Genomic DNA, 22,834 nt, shown 5'->3' on the forward strand with positions numbered 1-22,834 from the left:
AAAGATAGATAATCAGAAAAAATTGCCACAATGAAATGTCAAGCTTGAATTAGCGTTACACTCCAGAATGTCTCCACTCAGGGTCTTCCTATAGCTCTGAGAAAGGAGAGAGGGAGAGAGGGTAGGGTGGCAGACATAATGTGTGTACCCAATTATCTGAGTCCCCATCTATGATTAGACATTATTCACACTTGTCTGCTAGGGAGAGAGGGAAGAGGGAGCAGAAGGAAGGATCCAAGGAAAAGAGATAGTGAGAGAGAAAGAGAGAGAGAGACAGGGAGATAAAGGGAGACTAGAATATTACCGTTATCTCGCCCCTTGTTCTTTCAATAGACATTTACACAATGCTGTAGTACACATTGGGTCTGTGCTTTTGTTCCCCTGTTGCAGCCCTACAAAGTCCAATTGTGGAGATGGCAGAGGTGTAACTGTGTTAGAGCTGTCAAATCGCTGAGCAGCTGCTTGTGGGGTCATTGTCACTAAGACAGACCCGTCCCACTCGCGTTAGAAGTTCAGAACGAGAAAGTGTAGGCTATATATCAAATTGAAAATCATTAAACAAAATAATGAGGATTCCTATCAGCCTAATTGAGGTGTAGATTACATCTCACATTCCAGTGTTCGGACTTGTTAACAAGGCTGCATGGGATTTCTCTTAATGCGACTCCATTTAGCCAATGGCAATGTCCGCTTTAAGTATAATGCCGAAAGCCGCTTGTGGATGTGATAGCTCTAACACAGTTTCACCTGCGACACCGCCAAAGCAACCACTATGTGTGTGTCGGCTATCGTGGATCTCATAGAATATAGCCTTCAATCAGACCTGTACAACAACAATGGGTCCTTCTGCTCAAAGTGAAAAAGGACTGAATTGAAGGGAGAAAATTGCTGGGAGCAACAGATAAGTAAATAATGGCCTGAAGCAGAAGAGAAGTTGTTTGCGGCATCACAGAATCCACTATTGGTTGAAGTTGCTCTAACTCACAATAAGGCATAAGAGCACATGCAATATCCTGATAAATAACACACTAAGGCTAAGGGATGTTCTTGAGCACGACGTGTAATTACTTTGAATATCACAGTGACCTTAGAGATATCTCTGGGTCAGTAAACATGATAGTCCAAAACCGCAAGGGAGTTACATCTCCTCCAGCAGAACATAACATTGGTGATTAACAAAAAGCTTATCATTACAAAATTAAGACAAAGTATCATTATTAGCATTATGAGAATCAATATTATTTGGCGTAGTTAGGGATAGGTCCTTGTTGGGAGTAAATAATAGCTTAGAGGTCATCAGCCAAATCTGCCATCATTCTCTTCATCTGTGAGAAAGATAGAACAAGAGATGGAGAGAGAGGAAGAGAAAACAAGAACGAGAGCTGATGGAGATGTACTGTATATGTATTAGTATGGCTGTGTATGGAAAAAAACATACAGTACCAGTCAAATGTTTGGACACACCTACTCATTCAAGGGTTTTTGATGTTTAAAAAAAAACTATTTTCTACATTGTAGAATAATAGTGAAGACATCAAAACGATGCACTATATTTTACATTCTTCAATGTAGCCACACTTTGCCTTGATGACAGCTTTGCACACTTGGCATTCTCTCAACAAGCTAGTAGTCAGGTAGTCACCTGGAATGTCAATTAACAGGTGTGCCTTGTTAAAAGTTAATTTGTGGGATTTCTTTCCTTAATGCATTTGAGAAAATCAGTTGTGTTGTGACAAGGTAGGGGTGGGTACACAGAAGATAGCCCTATTTGGTAAAATACCAAGTCCATATTATGGCAAGAACAGCTCAAATAAGCAAAGAGTAACGGCAGTCCATCATTACTTTAAGACATGAAGGTCAGTCAGTTGCTTCATGGTCTTATGGAAGGGTTCCAGACCTTGGCTGAACGCCATGACCAAGTGTTGAACACATTGCTGGAGCAATTCTGCGAGTTGTCTGTTAGGCAACGTACCATGACGGTAACCTCCCAGCCCCTCAGTAACCTGGCTGTTAGCAGTGCTGCCTACCTGGTCACCCCGGTTTCCCGGGAACCCCGCTTACCTCCCCCGGAACACTTTGATGGAGAGTTGGGCACCTGTCGGGCATTTCTCGCTCAGTGTTCCCTCCTCCTTCCCCTCTGACCGATCTAAGATAGCATACCTCAACACGCTGATGTCCGGAAGGGCTCTTGTGTGGTCTACAGCAGGCAAGAGGAGTTCGATGCTCCATTGTCCGGGACAGAGGCTGCCCGGAAGTTACTCCTGCAAGACTCCCGCAGTGTGACAGACTATGCAGTGAATTTCCGCACGTTGGCAGCTGAGAGTGCCTAGAACCCAGAAGCGCTGTTTCACATGTTCCTGCACGGAGTATTGGACGAAGTAAAGGACGAGCATGCAGCCCGGGATCTACCGACGGATCTCGACTCGCTCATCGCCTTGACCATTCAGATCAATTGGCGATTATGGGAACGAAGGGAGGAGAGGAGATTTGATTTCACTCGCCCGTCCAAGGATTCCACCTTGCCCGAGTTCCCCCGAGAGTCTCCGAAGACTGTCAATTCACCTCTTCCCAAGCCTATGCAACTAGGCAGCGCTAGGCTGTCTCCAGCTGAATGGCTATACAGGCTTCACACTAAGAGTTGCCTGTATTGCGGGACTACTGGTCATTTTGTCTCCACCTGTCCACTAAAAGACCAGGCTCACCTGTAGGAGTGAGTACTCTGGCGGGCAATACAGAGAATTTTTCCTCTCCCCTTACTCGCACCCCTTTTCATGCCATTTTGCTGTGGGGGAACCAATCGAAATCTCTGGGGCCGATGAGAGCTGGTCTGCTGGTGCCATCATGGGCTGGAGCCCGTTCTGCCATGCCCATTGCCTGAAGTCAGCGCAGCCTGCCCCGGAACGTCTTCCTGGTGGCTCAGAAGTTGCCCCGGACCTCTTTGCCATTACCGTGGAGTACCAGGACCTCCTGGAGGTGTTCAGTAAGGCCCGGGACACTTTGCTTCCGCCACACTGACTATATGACTGCGGGATTGACCTTCTCCCAGAAACCACTTCGCCCCAGGGACAACTGTACTTTCTGTCGGGTCCAGAGACCCAGGCGATGGAGACCTACATTAAGGACTCCCTTCTGCCTCCCTTGCCAGCGCAGGGTTCTTCTTGTGGAGAAGAAGGACAAAACCTTGTGCCCGTGCATTGACTACCGGGGTCTCAACGACATCACAGTGAAGAACCGCTACCCCTGATTCCTCGGGCCTTTGAGCTGCTCCAGGGGGCCACCGTGTTCTCCAAGCTGGACCTACAGAACGCCTAACACCTGGTGCAGATACAGGAAAGGGACGAGTGGAAGACTGCCTTCAACACGACAAGCGGTCACTACGAGTATTTGGTCATGCCATTTGGCCCCTGCTCTGTTCCAGGCTCTGGTTAATGATATTCTCTACGGCATGTTGAATCGGTTCATCTTGTCTACCTCAATGACATCCTCGTCTTCTCCAGCTCCGCTTAAGAACATGTGCTCCACGTCTGACAGTTTCTCCAACGCCTCCTGGGGAACAAGCTTTTTGTAAAAGCAGAGAAATGTGAATTCCATCCCTCTCCCATCCCCTTTCTGGGTTACATCATAGCTGCAGGGAGTGTACAGATGGATCCTGGAAAAGTGAGAGCGGTGGTGGATAGGACCCAGGCTACATCCAGTGTGCAGCTGCAATGTTTCCTGGGATTTGTCAACTTTTATCGCCGCTTTATGCAGGGTCACAGCACACTGGCCTCCTCCCTGTCTGCCCTCACCTCTCCCAAGGTTCCGTTCACGTGGTCCCAAGCTGCTGACCGGGCGCTCAGCTTCACCACAGCTCCCATCTTGGTTTATCCTGACCCGTCCGGCCAATTCGGGGTGGAGGCCGATGCTTCGGATAATGGAGTGGGGGCTGTCCTGTCCCAGCGTCCTATCCTGGACCTTAAGTTACATCCCTGCGCCTTCTTCTCCTTCTTGTGTTGGAGGAGTGGAGGCACTGGCTGGAGGGGGCGGAACATCCGTTCATTGTGTGGACCGACCACAAGCACCTGGAATATCTCTGCACCGCCAAGTGCCTCAATTACAGGTAAGCTCCCGGCTTCAACCCCAGAACCCGAGACCATCGTTCTCACCTCATGCCTGGCGATGGCACTCAGCTGGGGAATAGGGAAGCAGGTTGTGAGGTGCAGCATGCACGACTGAGCCCCAGTGGGGACCCAGATAACCGGATGTTTGTTCATGACGAGTTCCGCTCCTCGGTCCTGGAGTGGGCCCACTCCTCAAGTCTTGCCTGCCACCCAGGCTCCAGGTGGACACTGGCCTTTGTGTGACAGCGCTTTTGGTGGCCAACCATGATTCCTGATGTCTTCTCGTTCGTCGCCGCATGCACGATCTGTGCACAGAACAAGACTCCTCGGCAAGCTCCGGCTGGTCTCCTTCAACCTCTGCCTGTCCCTCACGGTCCCTGGTCTCACATATGACATATCCCTGGACTTTGTCACAGGTCTCCCCCCGTCTGATGTCTACACCGCCATCCTGACTGTAGTGGATCGGTTTTCCTAAGCTGTCCACTTCATTCCTCTCCCCAAGCTACCCTTTGCCAAAGAGACGTCCCAGATCATGGTGCAGCACACTCCTTGGGTCGTCAGCCAGCTTGTCCTCCGGGTTCCATCCCCAGTCCGACGGCCAGTCGGAGCGAGCCAACCAAGACCTGGAGACGACTCTGCGCTGCATGGTCTCCGCCAACCTCACCACCTGGAGCCAGCAGCTAGTGTGTGTTGCATACACCCGCAACACCCTTCCTTGCTCTGCCACGGGTCTATCGCCCTCTGAGTGTTCCCTGTGGTATCAGTCCCCGCTCTTTCCTGAGCAGGAGGAAGAGGTCGGGCATACCTTCGGCCCAGATGTTTGTCCACCACTGTCGTCGTACCTGGAAGAGATCCTGGTCGGCCCTTCTCAAGACTACCTCCAGGTATCGACGACAAGCGCATCGCCACTGTACCCGGCTCCCTGGTATAGTCTCAGGCAGAAGGTATGGCTGTCCACCCAGGATCTTCCCCTCCGGGTGGAATCCTGCAAAGTCTCCCCCCGGTTTATCTGCCCTTTCCCCATCTACAAGGTCATTAGTCCCTCTGCTGTTCATCTTCTGTTGCCCCATACCCTCCGTATACACCCCACTTTTCATGTTTCCAGAATTAAACTCATGTTTTACAGCCCTTTGTCTCCTGTTTCCATACTGGACCTTTTGCAACCTATCTGGATTACTGACCTCTGCCTGCCCTTGTCCTGTTGTTTTTCCTGCCCCTGCACTTGTCATACACTTTTGTTACTTTGACACTGTCTGCATCTGGGTCTTACCTGAAATGTGATAGCCACAGGAAAGGAAGACCCAGAGTTACCTCTGCTGCAGAGGATAAGTTCATTAGAGTTACCAGCCTCAGAAATTGCAGCCCAAATAAATGCTTCAAAGAGTTCAAGTAACAGACACATCCCAACATCAACTATTCAGAGGAGACTGCGTGAATCAGGCCTTCAAAAGGACAATGACCCAACAGACCTCCAGGCTGTGTAGGTGCTATTTGACCAAGAAGGAGAGTGATGGAGTGCTGCATCGGATGACCTGGCCTCCACAATCCTCCGACCTCAAACAAATTAAGATGGTTTGGGATGAGTTGGACCGCAAAGTGAAGGAAAAGCCGTCAACAAATTCTTAGCACGTTGTGGGAACTCCTTAAAGACTGTTAGAAAAGCATTCCAGGTGAAGCTGGTTGAGAGAATGCGGAAAGTGTGGAAAGATGTCAAGCAAGGCAAAGGGTGGCTACTTGAAGAATCTAAAATGTTAAATATATTTTGATTTGTTTAACACTTTTTTGGTTACTACAAGATTCCATGTGTTTTTTCATCGTTTTGATGTCTTCACTATTATTCTACAATGTATTCTACATTGTAGAAAATAGTAAAATAAAGAAAAACCCTTGGATGAGTAGGTATGTCCAAACTTTGTGACTGTATGTTTCATATAATGTGTAGCTGTCTCCATTCCTCTAAGTAGGAGTGGTAATGTCTATGTGTGTGTGTGCATGCGTGGGTGCATGTCGGGAAGCACTAGTCACCTCTGGCCATGTGACAACACCAGACAGCCTCCCCCTTTCAGTCACAAACAAGCTCTCGCCACACAGCACACTGAGGACGCCATGAGCCTGACACAAGTGAGAGAGAAGAATTCACTGACAGATGAAACTGACACACGTCCAGCTGAGACGGAGGCTGGCCTTATATTGACACCATACACCTACACAGATGTGTCCCTGACAAGTGAGTGTCTCCTCAAACTCCTCACCTCCTGGACAGTGGTATCAGGAGAGAGCTGGACAGAAACAGGCCGAATAGAACACATATCCACCAACTGTTTCTTCAATACCTGATAAATAAAGTAATGGTATGTCATGTTTAAAAACAGAATGTGACATCTTGTCAATGTCAAAACACCTAATAAGAGTGATAGACTCACATAGCATTCCTTAGTTTCCTGGGTGAATCAATCCACTGACCTTATTGTGGTTGTGGCATAGAAATGTCTGCAGGTCCGATCTGTTAATTGATCCCAGCAGAATCCGTGAGTCTTCAAACCAAGAGCGAAGCATAGGACAGGGACGAACACAATTAGTTATACAGTACTGCAGTGTTATTAACTGCTGTATTGTGTAGCTATGAGAAACACAATACTCTTTCAAATGAATACATACAAATGCCTCCAACTGATTTAATTGCTGTCATACATCTCACCTGACCTCATGGACCTTTTCTCACTTAATTCTTAATTCCCCATCTCCTATCACAGCACTGTCATATCAAACTGAGACAGTAAAAGCTTTTACATAGTTCATAATTTCTATCTCATGCCCATAGCAACATGGCGACTGCCAGTTGACGTATAGGTGATAGTTGGGTTGCCATTAACTATTGTGGAATAATGTCACAGGGACCCCGACCATATGTAGGACAAAAAACCTTCAAACTAGGTTTAATTAAATGTTGTAAGTCTGTCCCAGTAAACAAGGCAAGGGAGGGCATCTGTCGTTTTGCCATCTATCACCATCAGGTAGACAGGGGCTTGCCGCAATGCTAATTATCTCTACTAGGTTTTGAAGTGGGTACACTCACCCAGTGTGTCAACCACAGGGATTTGTGTCTGGCTGCAGGTGTTGAGAACCTGCTGAACCTCCGTTGGCCCAGCTGTCCTCTCCAGCACTGGACCTCCAGGACCCAGGACCTTCCCTATTGGGACAGAGGAGAGCCTGGGGGAAACAGAAGATCTCTCATGTCAATAATTGGGGTATTCAGTTTGATTCACTTATGAAATGCAGCTGTAGTCCAATCATTTAAGGAGGAGCCATTAATGTGTGCGTGGCTGTAAAATGTTTGAGCGGTTTGAAAAAGTGTCTCTGATAACATCTTTGGTTTTCGCATACACTTTCTTCAGTGCTTGCTGTTGCTACTGAGCTAAAACATTTTGTTGACAGAAAGTTGTGTTAAAAAAGATGTCATCTTTGAATAACCAAAAGAAAATCTTTAGGGAATGTTATGATAATGTTCTGTGCTAGCTGGGTAATGTGTCCTGTGTGACTCACCTTGGGCAGACCTTGAGCAGGGAGGGTAAGTGCGGGAGCTTCTTGCTGATGGAGAGGGCATCGTAGAAGGATGGCCGCTGCCCAGAGCGCGCCAGGGCATTGGCCACCAGTGTGGCGAGGAGAATGGGTGCGGCGTGAGTGGACTGGCCGGTCAGCTCCAGAGCCAGGAGAGCAGGGGACAGCGTGTGTGTGACCGCTCCTGAGAATGCTGCTGCACCTTAGATGATACAGCACGGACAATACAGTATAGCTCATTGCCCATGCTTTAAAGGATGGAACCTTATGTCATCCATGTTCCTATCTCTATTTGATAGGTATGCTGAACACCCCAGATTCTTAATTTAGATCAAACAAATTAGAACTTAGCCCAGTCTGTTTGTCCTCTCTGGCCAAATCCTTATGGAATTGTCATGGCAAACATGTTTGGAGTTACAACAGATGCATGTAGGAGTTGGCAAAAGAGAACAAACAGAATTTCCCTTCTGAAATTATTAGTTCATTATTCTGTTTCCAGCTGCTAACCATGTAAATAAAGATACCATTGTTTATATTTATAAATTTCAAATGACATGTCTGTATACAATTAGTTTACCAGCCAGTGCATAGCCTCCAGGGTTGATTGGATTCCTGTCCTGGTCTAAATAGACACCATTTAGGGACACAAATGCCAATCCTTCCCCGAATAAACGTCCTATAGCAGCACCTGACCAACAGCAACAAATAGAGGGACAATTGTTAACATAAAAATGTAAATGAACACACATTACTTAATATTGGGTGGCGATACTCATCGGCAGTTTGGTCACATGTTTGGCCACATGATTTGGTTATTCTCACCTAGCCTAAGTGCCAGTCTGTTTGTGCTATCATAACATGGCTTTAACTATGGCTTGACAATGACATGGCTTGACAATGACAGCAATGGAGTTGTCATTAGCAAAAGATATCTGGGACCAGGCTGATTTAACCCCTCTCACTTACCATAGATAAAGACAGGCATAAAGTATCCAGCTGGCAGGGGTAAGGTGCAAGCCAACACCAACATCCACAGCTCCACAACAGAAACAGTGAAAGACAGTGGAAGTCAAAACATTCTGCTCAAATATTCAAGAATTGCATTTAACTGTCAGAATGACTGTAATTATTGTGATATGAATAGGAATCTGTATGAGTGTGAAAATTGCCTTCAGCTGAAATTTAACTATTTAAATTAGCTTTCCACAATTGAACCATTTAAATGAGCTTTTCCACAATTTTTCCCCACATAAAAGCTTTTTCACACTGATTCACAGTCCATGTACAAAGCCAGAGTAGTGCACAAAGGTCAAATTAATGTATAGTGCCAACTCCAAGGTCCGCCAGAGGGCGCAATTATGTCTTGTGTTGTTTTCTCCTATGGCGTTCCAACTTGATCTGCCCAGACGTGATACACTCGCGACAAACAGCCACATAAAACATCCTCCATTCAGGGTGCAAAGGTGCCAGTTTCCTCCTAAACTATCTTTAATTCAAAACAGCCCTAAAAAACCTGTGAAAAATATGCAGACCCTTAAGATAACGTTTTATGTGGCTGCTTGTCGCGGGGTTACACAAGTGTATTACCATCTGGGCAGATCAAGTTGGGACGCCAGTGGAGAAAATGACTAAAGGAATAATTGTGCCCCCTGGCGGAGCTTGGGGCTGATATATTTGCACTTCTGCTTTCGTTAACAGCATCTCTTGTGAATTTGAGATAAAGGTTTTACAAATGTTTTCACATTATTCATATATAGATTACTCTTTCAATTCTATCCATTATTATTTTCCTCCCATGTACCTTCATGAATAGGAAGAATCCCAGAGTGAGGTATGGATTCCCTGAAGGAATCCACTCTGACCAGGGACACAAGTTTGGCTGCAAAACCACAGAGGCATTGTGGGATTGAGAGGTCCACTGCCTGCTGTCCAGGAGGGAAGAGAGGAGCTGCTTAATGGTGAGCTGTGGTAGAAAAACAAAGCACCTTCCTTCAGCAGGGTTCACCGAAGAAGAAGAAGAAGAAGCTGGAGCCTTCCAACTTATCCATTCAAAATAACAATCCTGCGACAATACTTTCAATGTCATGTCTTGTCAATGTTGTCTCATAAAAATCCTTCTCACCTTGGAAGCCATATATTGACCAGCAGAAAGAGGGAAAGTCACAGATGCCAGAAGGAACACCACCATAGCGGAGTATAGGGCCTTCCTAGGGAGAGAGAGACATCCAAACAGCATCTTATTATTTCATGGAATGGATCAACAGTTAGATCAACATCCAACGTATCATCATGCTTTCATATGTTTTTGTGTAATATAAAATGGCTGATTCACAGAAAAATATACAATGGAGTGTTTCTAAACACAGGTTGCTCACTCAGTCGACAAGACTTTGATTAGGATTTTGTTTGTCTTTATGAACAGCAGTATCCAACGGTGACAGAATAGGTAGACACAGCTACCTGCTCCGCACAGAAGCCTGATTGGGGAGATAAAGAAATACACAGTTAGAGCTGCAGGAGCATACAGTACCAGTCAAAGGTTTGGACACACTTACTCATTCAAGGGTTTGTCTTTATTTTTTACTATTTTCTACATTGTAGAATAATAGTGAAGACATCAAAACTATGAAATAACACATATGGAATTATGTAGTAACCAAAATAGTGTTTATATTTGAGATTCTTCAAAGTAGCCACGCTTTGCCTTGATGACAGCTTTGCACACTGTTGGCATTCTCTCAACCAGCTTCATGAGGTAGTCACCTGGAATGCATTTCAATTAACAGGTGTGCATTGGTAAAAAATGTATTTGTGGAATTTCTTTCCTTCTTAATAAGTTTGTGACAAGGTAGGGCTGGTACACAGAAGAAAGCCCTATTTGGTAAAACACCAAGTCCATATTATGGCAAGAACAGCTCAAATAAGCCAAGAGCAAATACAGTCCATCAATACTTTAAGACATGAAGGTGTAAGGTGTCTAGGTGTAGCAGGTAAGGCGGAGTCAGGCGCAGGACACAGAGATGAGTAATTCACGTAACTTTACTCAAAAAAACAAATATTCCAAGAAGGAAAATAATCAAGCTCACAAATACAGACCAACTTACAACGGAACAAACACGCACAAAACCATGGGGTACCCAGAGGGTTAGATAAGGAACATATAATTATGGGAATGGAAACCGGGTGTGTACGATGAAGAAAAAAACAAATGGAAAATTAAAAGTGGCGGCTAGAAAACCGGTGACGTCGACCGCAGAACACCGCCTGAACAAGGAGAGGGACCAACCTTGGCGGAAGTCATGAGCCCCCTTGACGCGTGGCTCCAGCAGCGCGCAGACACCGGCCTCGGGGACGACCCGGAGGACGAGGCGCAGTGCGATCCGGGTGGAGACAGTGAAACTCTCGCACCAATGAAGGGTCCAGGATGTCCTCCACCGGCACCCAGCATCTCTCCTTTGGACCGTACCCCTCCCACTCCACGAGGTACTGAAGGACTCTCGCCCAACGCCTTGAGTCCATGATGGCTCGAACAGCATATGCCGGGGCCCCCTCGATGTCCAGAGATAGCGGAGGAACCTCCCGAACCTCAGATTCCTGGAGTGAACCAGCCACCACTGGCCTGAGGAGAGACACATGGAACGAGGGGTTAATATGGTAATCAGGGGGAGCTGTAACCTGTAACAAACCTCGTTCAGTCTCCTCAGGACTTTAAATGGCCCCACAAACCACGGACCCAGCTTCCGGCAGGGTAGGCGGAGGGGCAGGTTTTGGGTCAAGAGCCAGACCCGGTCCCCTGGTGCGAACACCGGGGCCTCACTGCGGTGGCAGTCGGTTCTGCCGCCTTATGGCCCGTTGCAAGTGTACATGGGCAGCGTAAACCATTCATCCAACGCAGGTGCCTTGGTCTGGTTCTGATGCCACGTTGCCAGACCAGGCTGATAACCTAGTACGCACTGGAAGGGAGATTAGGTTAGTGGAGGAGTGGCGGAGTGAGTTTTGGGCCATCTCTGCCCAGGGGATGAAAGCCGCCCACTCCCCCGGCCGGTCCTGGCAATAGGACCGCAGAAACCTACCCACATCCTGGTTAACTCTTTCCACCTGCCCGTTACTCTCGGGGTGAAAACCTGAGGTGAGGCTGACCGAGACCCCCAGACGTTCCATGAACGCCCTCCAGACCCTGGACGAGAACTGGGACCCCGATCAGAAACTGTCCTCAGGCACCCCGTAGTGCCGGAAGCTGTGGGTCAACAGGGCCTCCGCAGTCTGTAGGGCCGTAGGGAGACCGGGCAAACGAAGGAGACGGCCGGACTTAGAAAACCGATCCACAACGACCAGGATCGTGGTGTTTCCCTGTGAAGGGGGAAGATTCGTCAAGAAATCCACCGACAGGTGTGACCACGGCCGTTGTAGAACGGGTAGGGGTTGTAATTTCCCTCTGGGCAGGTGTCTAGGTGCCTTGCACTGGGCGCACACTGAGCAGGAGGAAACATAAACCCTCACGTCCTTAGCCAAGGTGGACCACCAGTACTTCCCACTAAGATAGGGCACTGTCCGACCGATGCCAGGATGACCAGAGGAGGGTGACGTGTGGGCCCAATAGGTCAAACGGTCGCGGACAGCAGATGGAATGTACAGACGCCCAGCTGGACACTGGGTGGGTGTGTATGTAACTGCCGACGAGTATTGCTCTGTATGTAACGTCCGCTCGATGTCCGCGTCCAGCTCCCACACCACCGGTGCCACCAGGCAAGAAGCCGGGAGTGGGATCCATGGGCCCGCTCCTCTGTGTCATACACCCGAGACAGTGCGTCTGCCTTAGCGTTTTGGGAACCTGGTCTGTAGGATAGGGTGAAAACAAAACGGGTGAAAAACATGGCCCACCTTGCCTGGCGAGGGTTCAGTCTCCTTGCCGCCCGAATGTACTACAGATTACGTTGGTCAGTCCAGATGAGAAAAGGGTGTTTAGCCCCCTCAAGCCAATGCCTTCACACCTTCAGAGCCTTTACGACAGCCAACAGCTCCCGGTCCCCCACATCATAGTTTCGCTCCGCCGAGCTGAGCTTCTTCTAAAAGAAGGCACAGGGGCAGAGCTTTAGTGGCGTACCCGAGCGCTGAGACAGCACAGCTACTATCCCAGCCTCGGACGCGTCCACCTCCACTATGAATGCCAAGGAGGGATCCGGATGAGCCAGCACGGGAGCCGAGGTAAACAGAGCCCTCAGGTGACCAAAAGCCATGTCCGCCTCAGCTGACCACTGCAGTCGCACCGGTCCCCCATTCAGCAGTGAGGTAATGGGAGCCGCTACCTGACCAAAGCCCCGGATAAACTTCCGGTAGTGGTTGGCAAACCCTAAGAACCGCTGCACCTCCTTTAGCGTGGTTGGAGTCGGCCAATTACGCACGGCTGAAATGCGGTCACTTTCCATCTCCACCCCTGACGTGGAAATGCGGTACCCTAGGAAGGATACAATCTGTTGGAAGAACAGACATTTCTCAGCCTTGACGTACAGGTCATGCTCCAACAGTCGACCAAGCACCTTGCGCACCAGGGACACATGCTCGGCGTATGTAGCGGAGTACATCAGAATGTCGTCGATATACATCACTACACCCTCCCAGAAAATCTTGTCTACAAATCCCTGGAAAACTGATGGAGCATTCATCAACCCGTATGGCATGACGAGGTACTCATAGTGCCCAGAGGTGGTACTAAATGCCGTCTTCCACTCGTCGCACTCCCGAATACGCACCAGATTGTAAGTGCTCCTGAGATCCAATTTTGTGAAGAAGCGCGCCCCGTGCATTGACTCGATCGCACTGGCTATGAGAGGCAGCGGGTAGCTGTACCTCACAGTGATCTGATTGATACCTCGATAGTCGATACACGGGCGCAGACCTCCATCCTTCTTCTTCACAAAAGATAAACTCGGAGGCAGGTGAAGTGGATGGCCGAATGTATCCCTGCCCCAGAGATTCGGAGACATATGTTTCCATAGCCGCCGTCTCCTCCTGTGACAGAGGATACACGTGACTCCTGGGAAATGCTGCATCTACCAGGAGATTTATCGCACAACCCCCCGTCGATGGGGTGGTAGTTGAGTCAAATCGGAGAGCCAAATCGGCATATTCTGAGGGGATGTGCACGGTGGAGACCTGGTCTGGACTCTCCACCATAGTCGCACCGATGGAAACACCTACACACCTCCCCGAGCACCTTCGTGACCATCCCTTGAGAGCTCTGTTGCCACAAAATAGTGGGGTCATGATAGGCCAACCAGGGTAGGCTCAGCACCTCGGGAAATGCAAGGAGAATCAATAAGGAAGAGACTGATTCTCTTCTCATTACCCTCCTGCGTAACCATGCATAGTGGAGGCGGTGGCCTCCCTAATCAGCCCTGACCCTAATGGTCGACTATCTAAGGTGTGCACAGGGAAGGGCATATCAACAGGAACAATGGGGATCCCTAAACTATGGGCAAATTAATGATCATCATGGACAAGTCCACCAGCTGGTCGAATGTAAGGGTGGTGACCCTGCAGGCCAGCTCCCGACGAACGTCCTCGCGCAGACTGCACCGGTAATGTCTCATCAGGGCCCTGTCATTCCATCACTCCCACGCCAGCGGCCAGGGTTCGGAAGTCCAAAGCAAAGTCCTGTGCGCTCCTCGTCCCCTGCCTTAGGTGAAACAAGCGTTCCCCCACAGGTAGAGCTCCAGCTGGAGTAGGAACCCCTGGCACCCGGCAGCCGACCCATCATATTCACTCGGGAGCTTGAGCCGAATCCCACTGGGACCAGGTTAAGGAGGGGTGGACAGCGATGTAGGTTGTTGTGATGATGATGGGAGCGCTGGATAACCTCCTCTCTCCCATCGCTTCATTGTTTGCAGCACGTGATCCATGGCTGTGCCGAGACTCTGCAACATGGTCGCGTGCTGGTGGATGTGCTCCTCTACCAATAAAGGAGGGCTTTGTGCACCTGCTGACTCCATTTTCAGGTGCGTGTTTCTGTAAGGTGTCTAGGTGTAGCAGGTAAGGCGCAGGACACAGAGATGAGTAATTCACTTTACTCAAAAAAACAAATATTCTAAGAAGGAAAATTATCAAGCTCACGAATACAGACTTACAACGAACAAACACGCACAAAACCATGGTGGAACCAGAGGGTTAAATAAGGAACATATAATTATGGGAATGGAAACCAGGAGTGTAGAAAGAAGACAAAACACATGGAAAATGAAAAGTGGATTGGTGGCGGCTAGAAAACCGGTGACGTCGACTGCCGAACTCCGCCCGAACAAGGAGAGGGACCAACTTCGGCGGAAGTCGTGACAGAAGGTCAGTCAATGCAGAAAGTTTCTTCAGGTGTAGTTGCAAAAACCATCCAACGCTATGATGAAACTGACTCTGACTCTTCCTTTCACAGGAAAGGAAAACCCAGAGTTACCTCTGCTGCAGAGGATAAGTTCAGAGTTACCAGCCTCAGATATTGCAGCCCAAATAAATGCTTCACAGAGTTCAAGTAACATCGACTGCTCAGAGGCGACTGCCTGAATCAGGCCTTCATGGTCGAATTGCTGGAAAAAAAACTACTAAAGGGACACCAATAAGAAGAAGAGACTTGCTTGGGCCAAGAAACACGAGCAATGGGACATTAGACGGGGGGAAATCTGTCCTTTGGTCTGATGAGTCCAGATTTTAGATTTTTGGTAGACTAGGTGAACAGATGATTTCAGCATGTGTGCAATTTACCGTAAGGCATGGAGGAGGTGTGATGTGTGGGGGTGCTTTGCTGGTGACACTGTCAGTTATTTATTTAGAATTCAAGGCACATGTAGTGGCTTCCTTTCCTCTTTACCATAGCCACTGCCCAAGCCTGAAGCGGGGTTGTTTGGTACGCATACAGTCCACACTCAAGGTTTCCAAACGGCCAAACATTCAATGACATCCAGGGATATGGTGCAACAAAAATGTTTATTCTTCTTATATCGAACAAATAAATGATTCTCCAATCAACTTAAAGCATAGAATACTTGATATGGAAAATACATATTATGACCTGTCTGTATGTCTGTATGGTCAAAAAACTAGCAAGGACTGCTTCACCCGAAAACCCAACTTCCTGCCTGTATCCTATCACACAGTATAATGAATGGGCAAGGGGGGGGGGGCAAAAACTGAGTTACACTAACAACAAATGAATATATCTCAATCAGGTAAATATAAATCAAAAAGGTACGTACCTAATATTTCATCATATACATTAATATTTAATATATTTACACAAATGTACATGGAGCTCGGTATGTTCAGTCTTTTATAGAAATATGTCCAAATCGGCTCTAACAGCACACTTAACCAGCATGGCTACCACAGCATTTTGAAGAAACACGCAATCCCATCTGGTTTGCACTTAGTGGGACTATCATTTGTTTTTCAACAGGACAATGACCCAACACACCTCCATGCTGTGTAAGGGCTATTTGACCAAGAAGGAGAGTGATGGAGTGCCAGATGACCTGGCCTCCACAATCACCCGGGCCTCAACCAAATTGAGGTGGTTTGGGATGAGTTGGACCGCAGAGTGAAGGAAAAGCAGCCAACAACAGCTCAGCATATGTGGGAACTCCTTCAAGAACTGTTGGAAAAGCATTCCAGATTAAGCTGGTTGAGAGAATGCTAAGATTGGGCAAACCTGTCAGCAAGGCAAAGGGTGGCTACTTTGAAGAATCTAAAATATATTTAGATTTGTTTAACACTTTTTTGGTTACTACATGATTCCATATGTGTTATTTCATAGTTTTGATATCGTCACTATTATTACACAATGTAGAAAAAGAAAAACACTTGAATGAGTAGGTGTGTCCTTTGACTGGTACTGTATGCATTTATATAGCCATAGCACAGGCAGCAATGGGCAGTTGGAAGTCATTGAGAGAGGGGAAAGAGTGAAATGTAGGAGTCTACCCAGAGAAAAGGTATGGTGGAGAAAAGCTCATAGGTGTGATGGTAACATATGGAAGCAAGACAAAGTTTAACATTTGCAATCTAATGAAAGCTGAACAACATCACTTACTCTGATGCAACGATTACATGAATAACAATTTTGAACACTGTAGATGAACTATAAATATAGAACATGTAGGGCGGAACAGGCCCAAAGTGACTCATTAACTGTATGCAAGGTTTCCTTTGTGTTGTCTTTGGAATGCTGCATTATCTCTCCAACCCCCATTTTCCCCCATTTCTGTGATGCAGAGGTTTTGTTGTCTTTCAATCATGTTGGACTGATGGAAGTTGACTCACTTAACAAGTCAGATGCTTATAAAACGTTCTAAGCTTTCATTGTCTCCCTCTCTTTCTTTGTTCTTGACCTGTGCTGGTGAGATACACTCTCTCTCCACCCCATGGACTCTGGTGGCATGGCCTTTCAGACTTTGACTTCTCTCTCTCACTCTCTGGTCATGCCTAGAATAATGCTTTGTAATGCTTGTTAATGCTTTGTAACTTGAGCTTTATGCCATGTATGTGATTTCATTAATTTTACAATGATATCTGCCTTTGATATAGACAATTCATATTCCCTTCTTGATAGTCTATTCCTGTAGCTCTTTAAGAGTATTGGTTGCATATCGCTAAATCATTTTATGGAGTCAGATAATTTATTTAATATACTTTGTCATATTAACTTTATGGGTCTCGTGTGAGGTATACAGGATATATACGCATATCAAATATTACCCCACTATAGAAGATTCACCAACATAGTGACAAAACAGACTTACCCTAATATTGCAAAGACCAGAATCTCCAGTGGGTAGAATGGCAGGTCTTCTGAGAAGCTGGTTTGAAACAAGGCCCGAAGAGTCTCTGGAGGAGGCATAGAACACAGTCTTCTACCGTATCACTCTATACTACTGCACACAACTCTCTCTTGGCCTTTCGTAATCAAATCACTATATAATGCATCTCGATTCAGTACTAAAACAATTACATTAGGCTTTGACCCTCATAGACGGGTTAGCTGAGAACGCCACGAAAATGGTGAGCAAGCTTCAGTGGAGCAGAAGGCCGTGTGTTGTTGTGATTCTGGATGCCAGATATTGATGAAAAGAAACTGCCATGTGGGGAATCGTGAGTAACTCGCTTCAGTTAGTTTTATCTTGGCCTTGATACCATGTCTTGGTTTGAGGTGTTTTGACTGATGTCACGTCTATGCTAATATGGAAAAAAAATCTCTAGCTAGCTAACCAAAACCGTAACGATGTATTTGAGAAACAAAAAGTGCTCATTGTGCAATTTTGTTTATGTTTTCAATAAATATTGGAGATGACTAAGCAACCAATCTGCCTAAAGCTCTAAGGTGTGGTGATAACGGAAGCCATCTTGGTCAGGGATACATACCAAACATGTATTATATTTAATTCTATTGGTCACCTCACCTTGCTCACCGCTCCACATGGAGAGCAGATGGAAGGTGAGCGCTCCGCAGGCCGCCGCAAAGAAGCATGGGCAGTAATCTTTTAGGGCGAAGTGAGAGCTCATCACCTCCACACTAAACAACACACCTAGGAGAGAGGAGGGAGAGAGATACAGGGGAGAGGGTGTGGGGGAGGCGGGACAGAAAAAGAAGGAGGACGAGAGAGAGGGGAAAGCGTGATGGGAAAGGATCGAGAGGAGAGATGTACATGTCAATTTCACACCTCAGAGAGAGACAGATGAAGTGAGGAGATACATTTAAATAAAAGATACTGGAATTCTAATACTCTATTTTAGATACTGTATGGTGATGTGGCTTCTATACACACCACTGATAGGGGCCCCGAAGCAGCTGGCTACTCCAACAGCAGCAGCCACGACCAGCATCGCTCCTTCAGTTCTCCCCTATAGAAAAAACATGGAGAAGAGGACATGAGTACACAACATATTGCCCCTTTGTGGATTTTTTTTCTTCTGTAACACAGTATTACCTCCTTCTCACCGCGGAGAACAGTGCAGAGTTGGTTCAGATAGGCTCCCACCATGGTGGAGAGATGCACAAATGGACCCTTTAAGTTGGAACGGGGAAATAAACATAGAAAAACCCAGGAAATTAATAGATCGGGAAAAAACATGATTTGTGTCTGTGTGCATGAGAGGAGAGCGAGAGAGAGAGAGAGAAAGAGAGAGAGAGAAAGAAAAAATAAGAAAAAATAGAAGTATCATACCACTTTTCCCAGGAAGACAGTGCTGCCGGCTGCCAGTGTGCAGATGAGACCCACGTATTTGGCAAATAGGTTGGTGAGGGACAGGTAATGTGGCATGTCCACACCAGACAGTATGGTCCTCACCTCTGGAACCCCAGAACCTGAAGATGGAAAGCCAAAGACAGGAGCCAACCAGGGGCTTAGACCTTTAACCTCAGTGGACCTGTGTGGTATCATTTTTTCCAACCAACTATTTTTTACTCTGCACATTACTGGGATTTTATACAAAAATGCAATATCATTATTCTTTTAAAGCCTGTTGCACAATGATATTTCACAGTTTTCTACATGTGTTAGGACATGGTAGCAAAAAGTTATACCAAACAAATGATGACAGTCAAATTCTCAAGTGTTAGTTCTAAGCAGTCCTCATATAGCCTATAGGAGATGACCAATAGCTTGTCAATCCCTTGCACTGAATGTAGAAACAGAGAAATACTGACTAGGACAATGCCACAAATTATTTCAGGGTAGATTCATCAATTCAATGATGTTTGACTTTTTCTGCCTGCCAGACGTATTGTTTCATAGGTTCATTGAATAGATAGTGTTTGACTTTTCTGTTTGCCACTAATTATTTCATAGAAGTTTAATTGATAAGATCATGTTAGACTTTTTCTGTTGGCTCCATAGCTCTAAATGCCATTCTGTGGATTTGGAAAATACCCAGTTAACGTTTATGTAACTTGGATAAAAACACCATGTTTGTACTTTGTTACATTTTGTTACGTACATTTTGTTACATACTTACATTGTCGGGACAAATTATTAAACTCCTACCTGCTGAGAATGGACAGATGCTTTGAGAGAAAGATGTGGATAGAGCAGAGAGTGAGACTGGGTACAGGGTCCAGCACAGGAACTGCAGGAGACAGTGGCCCTCCAACTGACTATACAACCACTGGTGAGCTACAATAGGAGAGAGAGAGAGAGAGAGAGAGAGAGAGAGAGAGAGAGAGAGAGAGAGAGAGAGAGAGAGAGAGAGAGAGAGATGTGGAGAGAGAGTGAGTGTGAGAGAGAGAGAGAGAGAGAGAGATGTGGAGAGAGAGTGAGTGAGTGAGAGATGTGGAGAGAGTGGGTGAGAGAGAGAGAGAGAGAGGTGTGGAGAGAGAGAGATATGGAGAGAGAGTGAGAGAGATGTGGAGAGAGAGTGAGTGAGAGAGAGAGAGATGTGGAGAGAGAGTGAGAGAGAGAGATAGATAGAGAGAAAGATGTGGAGAGAGTGAGTGAGGGAGAGAGAGAGTGAGTGAGAGAGATGTGGAGAGAGTGAGTGAGAGAGATGTGGAGAGAGAGTGAGAGAGAGAGATGTGGAGAGAGAGTGAGAGAGAGATGTGGAGAGAGAGAGAGAGATGTGGAGAGAGAGTGAGTGAGAGAGAGAGATGTGGAGAGAGAGTGAGTGAGAGAGAGAGAGAAGTAGCGAGAGAGTGAGAGAGTTGTGGAGAGAGAGTGAGAGAGTGAGAGAGAAAGATGTAGAGAGAGAGAGAGACATCACTCACCCAGCTACATACTCTATACTGGATGTTTGCATATGTGTGTGTGTTTCTAACCTCGAAGCAGCTTTGCCACACTCAGGTCCATGAGAAAACTAAGGAAGGCGGTCAGAATCCCGAGAGCAGCGAAACAGTACCACTCCATACCCATCAGGGAACCCATGACACATCTGACCCTCACAAGAAAGTCTAGACAAAGAGAAACATGTGTTAACTTAGCAGACTTACCACAGACTAAATGGTAATAGAACACACTGACAATACATGAAATAAGAGCAGATTACCCTTGAAGTAGGCACTTACAATATTTCTTAATCCCGTACAAGCATTTTTTGGAACAATATCGATTTTCAAAACTGAGCCCACAAGACATAGAACTCTGTGGTCTTTTGCAAAACAGTAAATGTGTTTGAAAATATACTTGCCTCAACACATAAATACATCATAAATCATCAAAACTGTATTATACTGTCAAAACTGCAAATACACTCAACAAAAGAACACAATTGCCTGCAAAAAGATTAATGCAACCATACTTACAGCATCTCCAGAGTCCAAGCAGACAAACCAGAAAGTTAGTTTGTTTAAAAAAAATCCCAGTAGATCAATAAAAACAGTTTGCAGTCAGTAAATCAACATGATCAAAATTGGAAGTACAACTATCCAAAGCTGCAGAATTACAATTACTCTAATTTTATGCGTATTTCACCAAACAATTTCATACACATCAAATCAAATATTATTACTTATAAAAAATATACAAAAAAAAAGCACATTGTGTGCAGGATTTATTCATCAGTATCATAACATTCCAATTTCATTTATTCAATACAAAGGCTGGTTTGCTAATAGTTTTGTAGACTTTCCATTGACGCACAGAAACACAATCCACAAAAGAAATAAGGACAGGTGAATACAATGGAGGAACGCAACCAATATGAATTTATAGGCCTCAGCAAAGCAAATCTCTTTAATGGAAGGTGACAATGTTTGGAGATGATGACTTAGGAGTAGGTCAAGTTACTTAGGAGTAACCAACTTTCTCTGCATCTCTGCATGTCCACAATATTGTGAAGAATCATAAAAATAAGACAGTCCCTATTGCCTAGATCTTTCCCTATATTGTACATTGTATGACACTACTCAAATGGGGTGATTTAGAATTTATCAAAGTAGTATTTACTGATTGTCGGAAACAGTGAACACATTTACACACATTTCTCTTCTGATGAAAACAATGCGTTAATATTCTGTGAACTAAACACTTAACAGTGAATTTTGTATTCACTGATGACATTTGTATTTTGCAAAAGGTGAGCTTTTGGGGTGGTAGGTAGCCCAGTGGTTAGAGCATTGGGCCAGTAACCAAAAGGTTGCTGGATCAAATCCCCTGGCTGTCCAGGTAAAAATCTGTCGTTCTGCCCCTGCCTAGTTAAATAAAGGTTAAAAAAACGTGAGAAAGCAGAGCAGTTACAAAGACAAGGAAATTATTTGATCTTTGCTGTTCTGCTATAGATACGTTTTTTGATACGATAATGTTTCAATAGAGATCCAAACATTGCTTGTACGCAATTGAGAAAAACTGTAACATTATATAGATGGGTTTAGCATTGATCGGCGGTAAAAAAATATATGTAATAATCCTTTTTGCCTGACCTTTTACCCAGGAGCGGGACCGTTTCCATGGTTTCCACGGCTGCTCATCGGTGAGGAGTCTTTGTCCCTCTATGAATTTGTCCCTTTGATTTTGTAGCTCTACGTCCTTTTTGTCTCCTTCATTGACTTTTGCTGAGTCAATATGTTGGACGCAGTCCATTTGCTTGAAGCTGTTTGTGGAGTTGTTCAAGTTCCACAAAGGTGTTCTGAATTTTCTATTTTCTATAGTTGCTTGGGTATTTCAATGGTTAAACTGTGTAACTAGCATTTTATCATGTCATTTAATTTTAAACACCATTTCTGTACTAATATATATTTGAAAGAAAATGCATTTACCTAATTCACAAGTGTTCTGTGAACTAAAAGAATAACCAAAATCAAGTATGTCACATCAATTGAATAAAAATACAGAGGACTTGCCTTCAAGATGCCTGTGTGGTATTGGTGTGTTCTATTCGCAAATTAGACCACTTCTAATGAATTACCATACTGGTCATGGGTGGAAGGCCCCATTTGGAATATATTAACAATTTGAAAGAACTCAATGTTCTTGTCCCAAATGGCACCCTATTCCCTTTATAGTGCACTACTTTGAGCAGGGCCCATAGTGCTCTGATCAAAAGTCCTGCACTATATAGGGAATAGGGTGCCATTAGATATGTCGCCAATGTGAGGAATGCCCTTCACCTGCCATTGCTGCAGGGTGTGTATTCCTGAGTTTTTATTTGCAACTTTTGTACTTGATTAACTTCAGTTTCATATGCTTTTATTATTCTAAAAGATTGTT

General features: G+C 45.8%; 1 protein-coding gene across 1 annotated transcript; it reads right to left on the reverse strand.

The window, feature by feature from the left end:
- Positions 1-182: 182 nt before the first annotated feature.
- Positions 183-22,327, reverse strand: clcnk (chloride channel K). Its single transcript, XM_064957022.1, has 19 exons — positions 22,048-22,327; positions 20,449-20,580; positions 19,682-19,810; positions 18,863-19,002; positions 18,626-18,703; positions 18,464-18,539; positions 18,098-18,223; positions 17,441-17,525; positions 10,034-10,135; positions 9,781-9,865; positions 9,460-9,621; positions 8,625-8,694; positions 8,236-8,346; positions 7,644-7,860; positions 7,177-7,310; positions 6,564-6,634; positions 6,353-6,433; positions 6,126-6,212; positions 183-1,325 (listed from the first exon to the last, which is right to left on the reverse strand). The coding sequence occupies exons 1-19, from the start codon at positions 22,205-22,207 to the stop codon at positions 1,287-1,289; spliced, it is 2,085 nt and encodes a 694-aa protein (XP_064813094.1). The 5' UTR covers positions 22,208-22,327; the 3' UTR covers positions 183-1,286.
- Positions 22,328-22,834: the final 507 nt, after the last annotated feature.

The sequence above is a fragment of the Oncorhynchus masou genome, chromosome 33, assembly GCF_036934945.1.
Source record: "Oncorhynchus masou masou isolate Uvic2021 chromosome 33, UVic_Omas_1.1, whole genome shotgun sequence".
Classification (NCBI taxonomy): domain Eukaryota; kingdom Metazoa; phylum Chordata; class Actinopteri; order Salmoniformes; family Salmonidae; genus Oncorhynchus; species Oncorhynchus masou.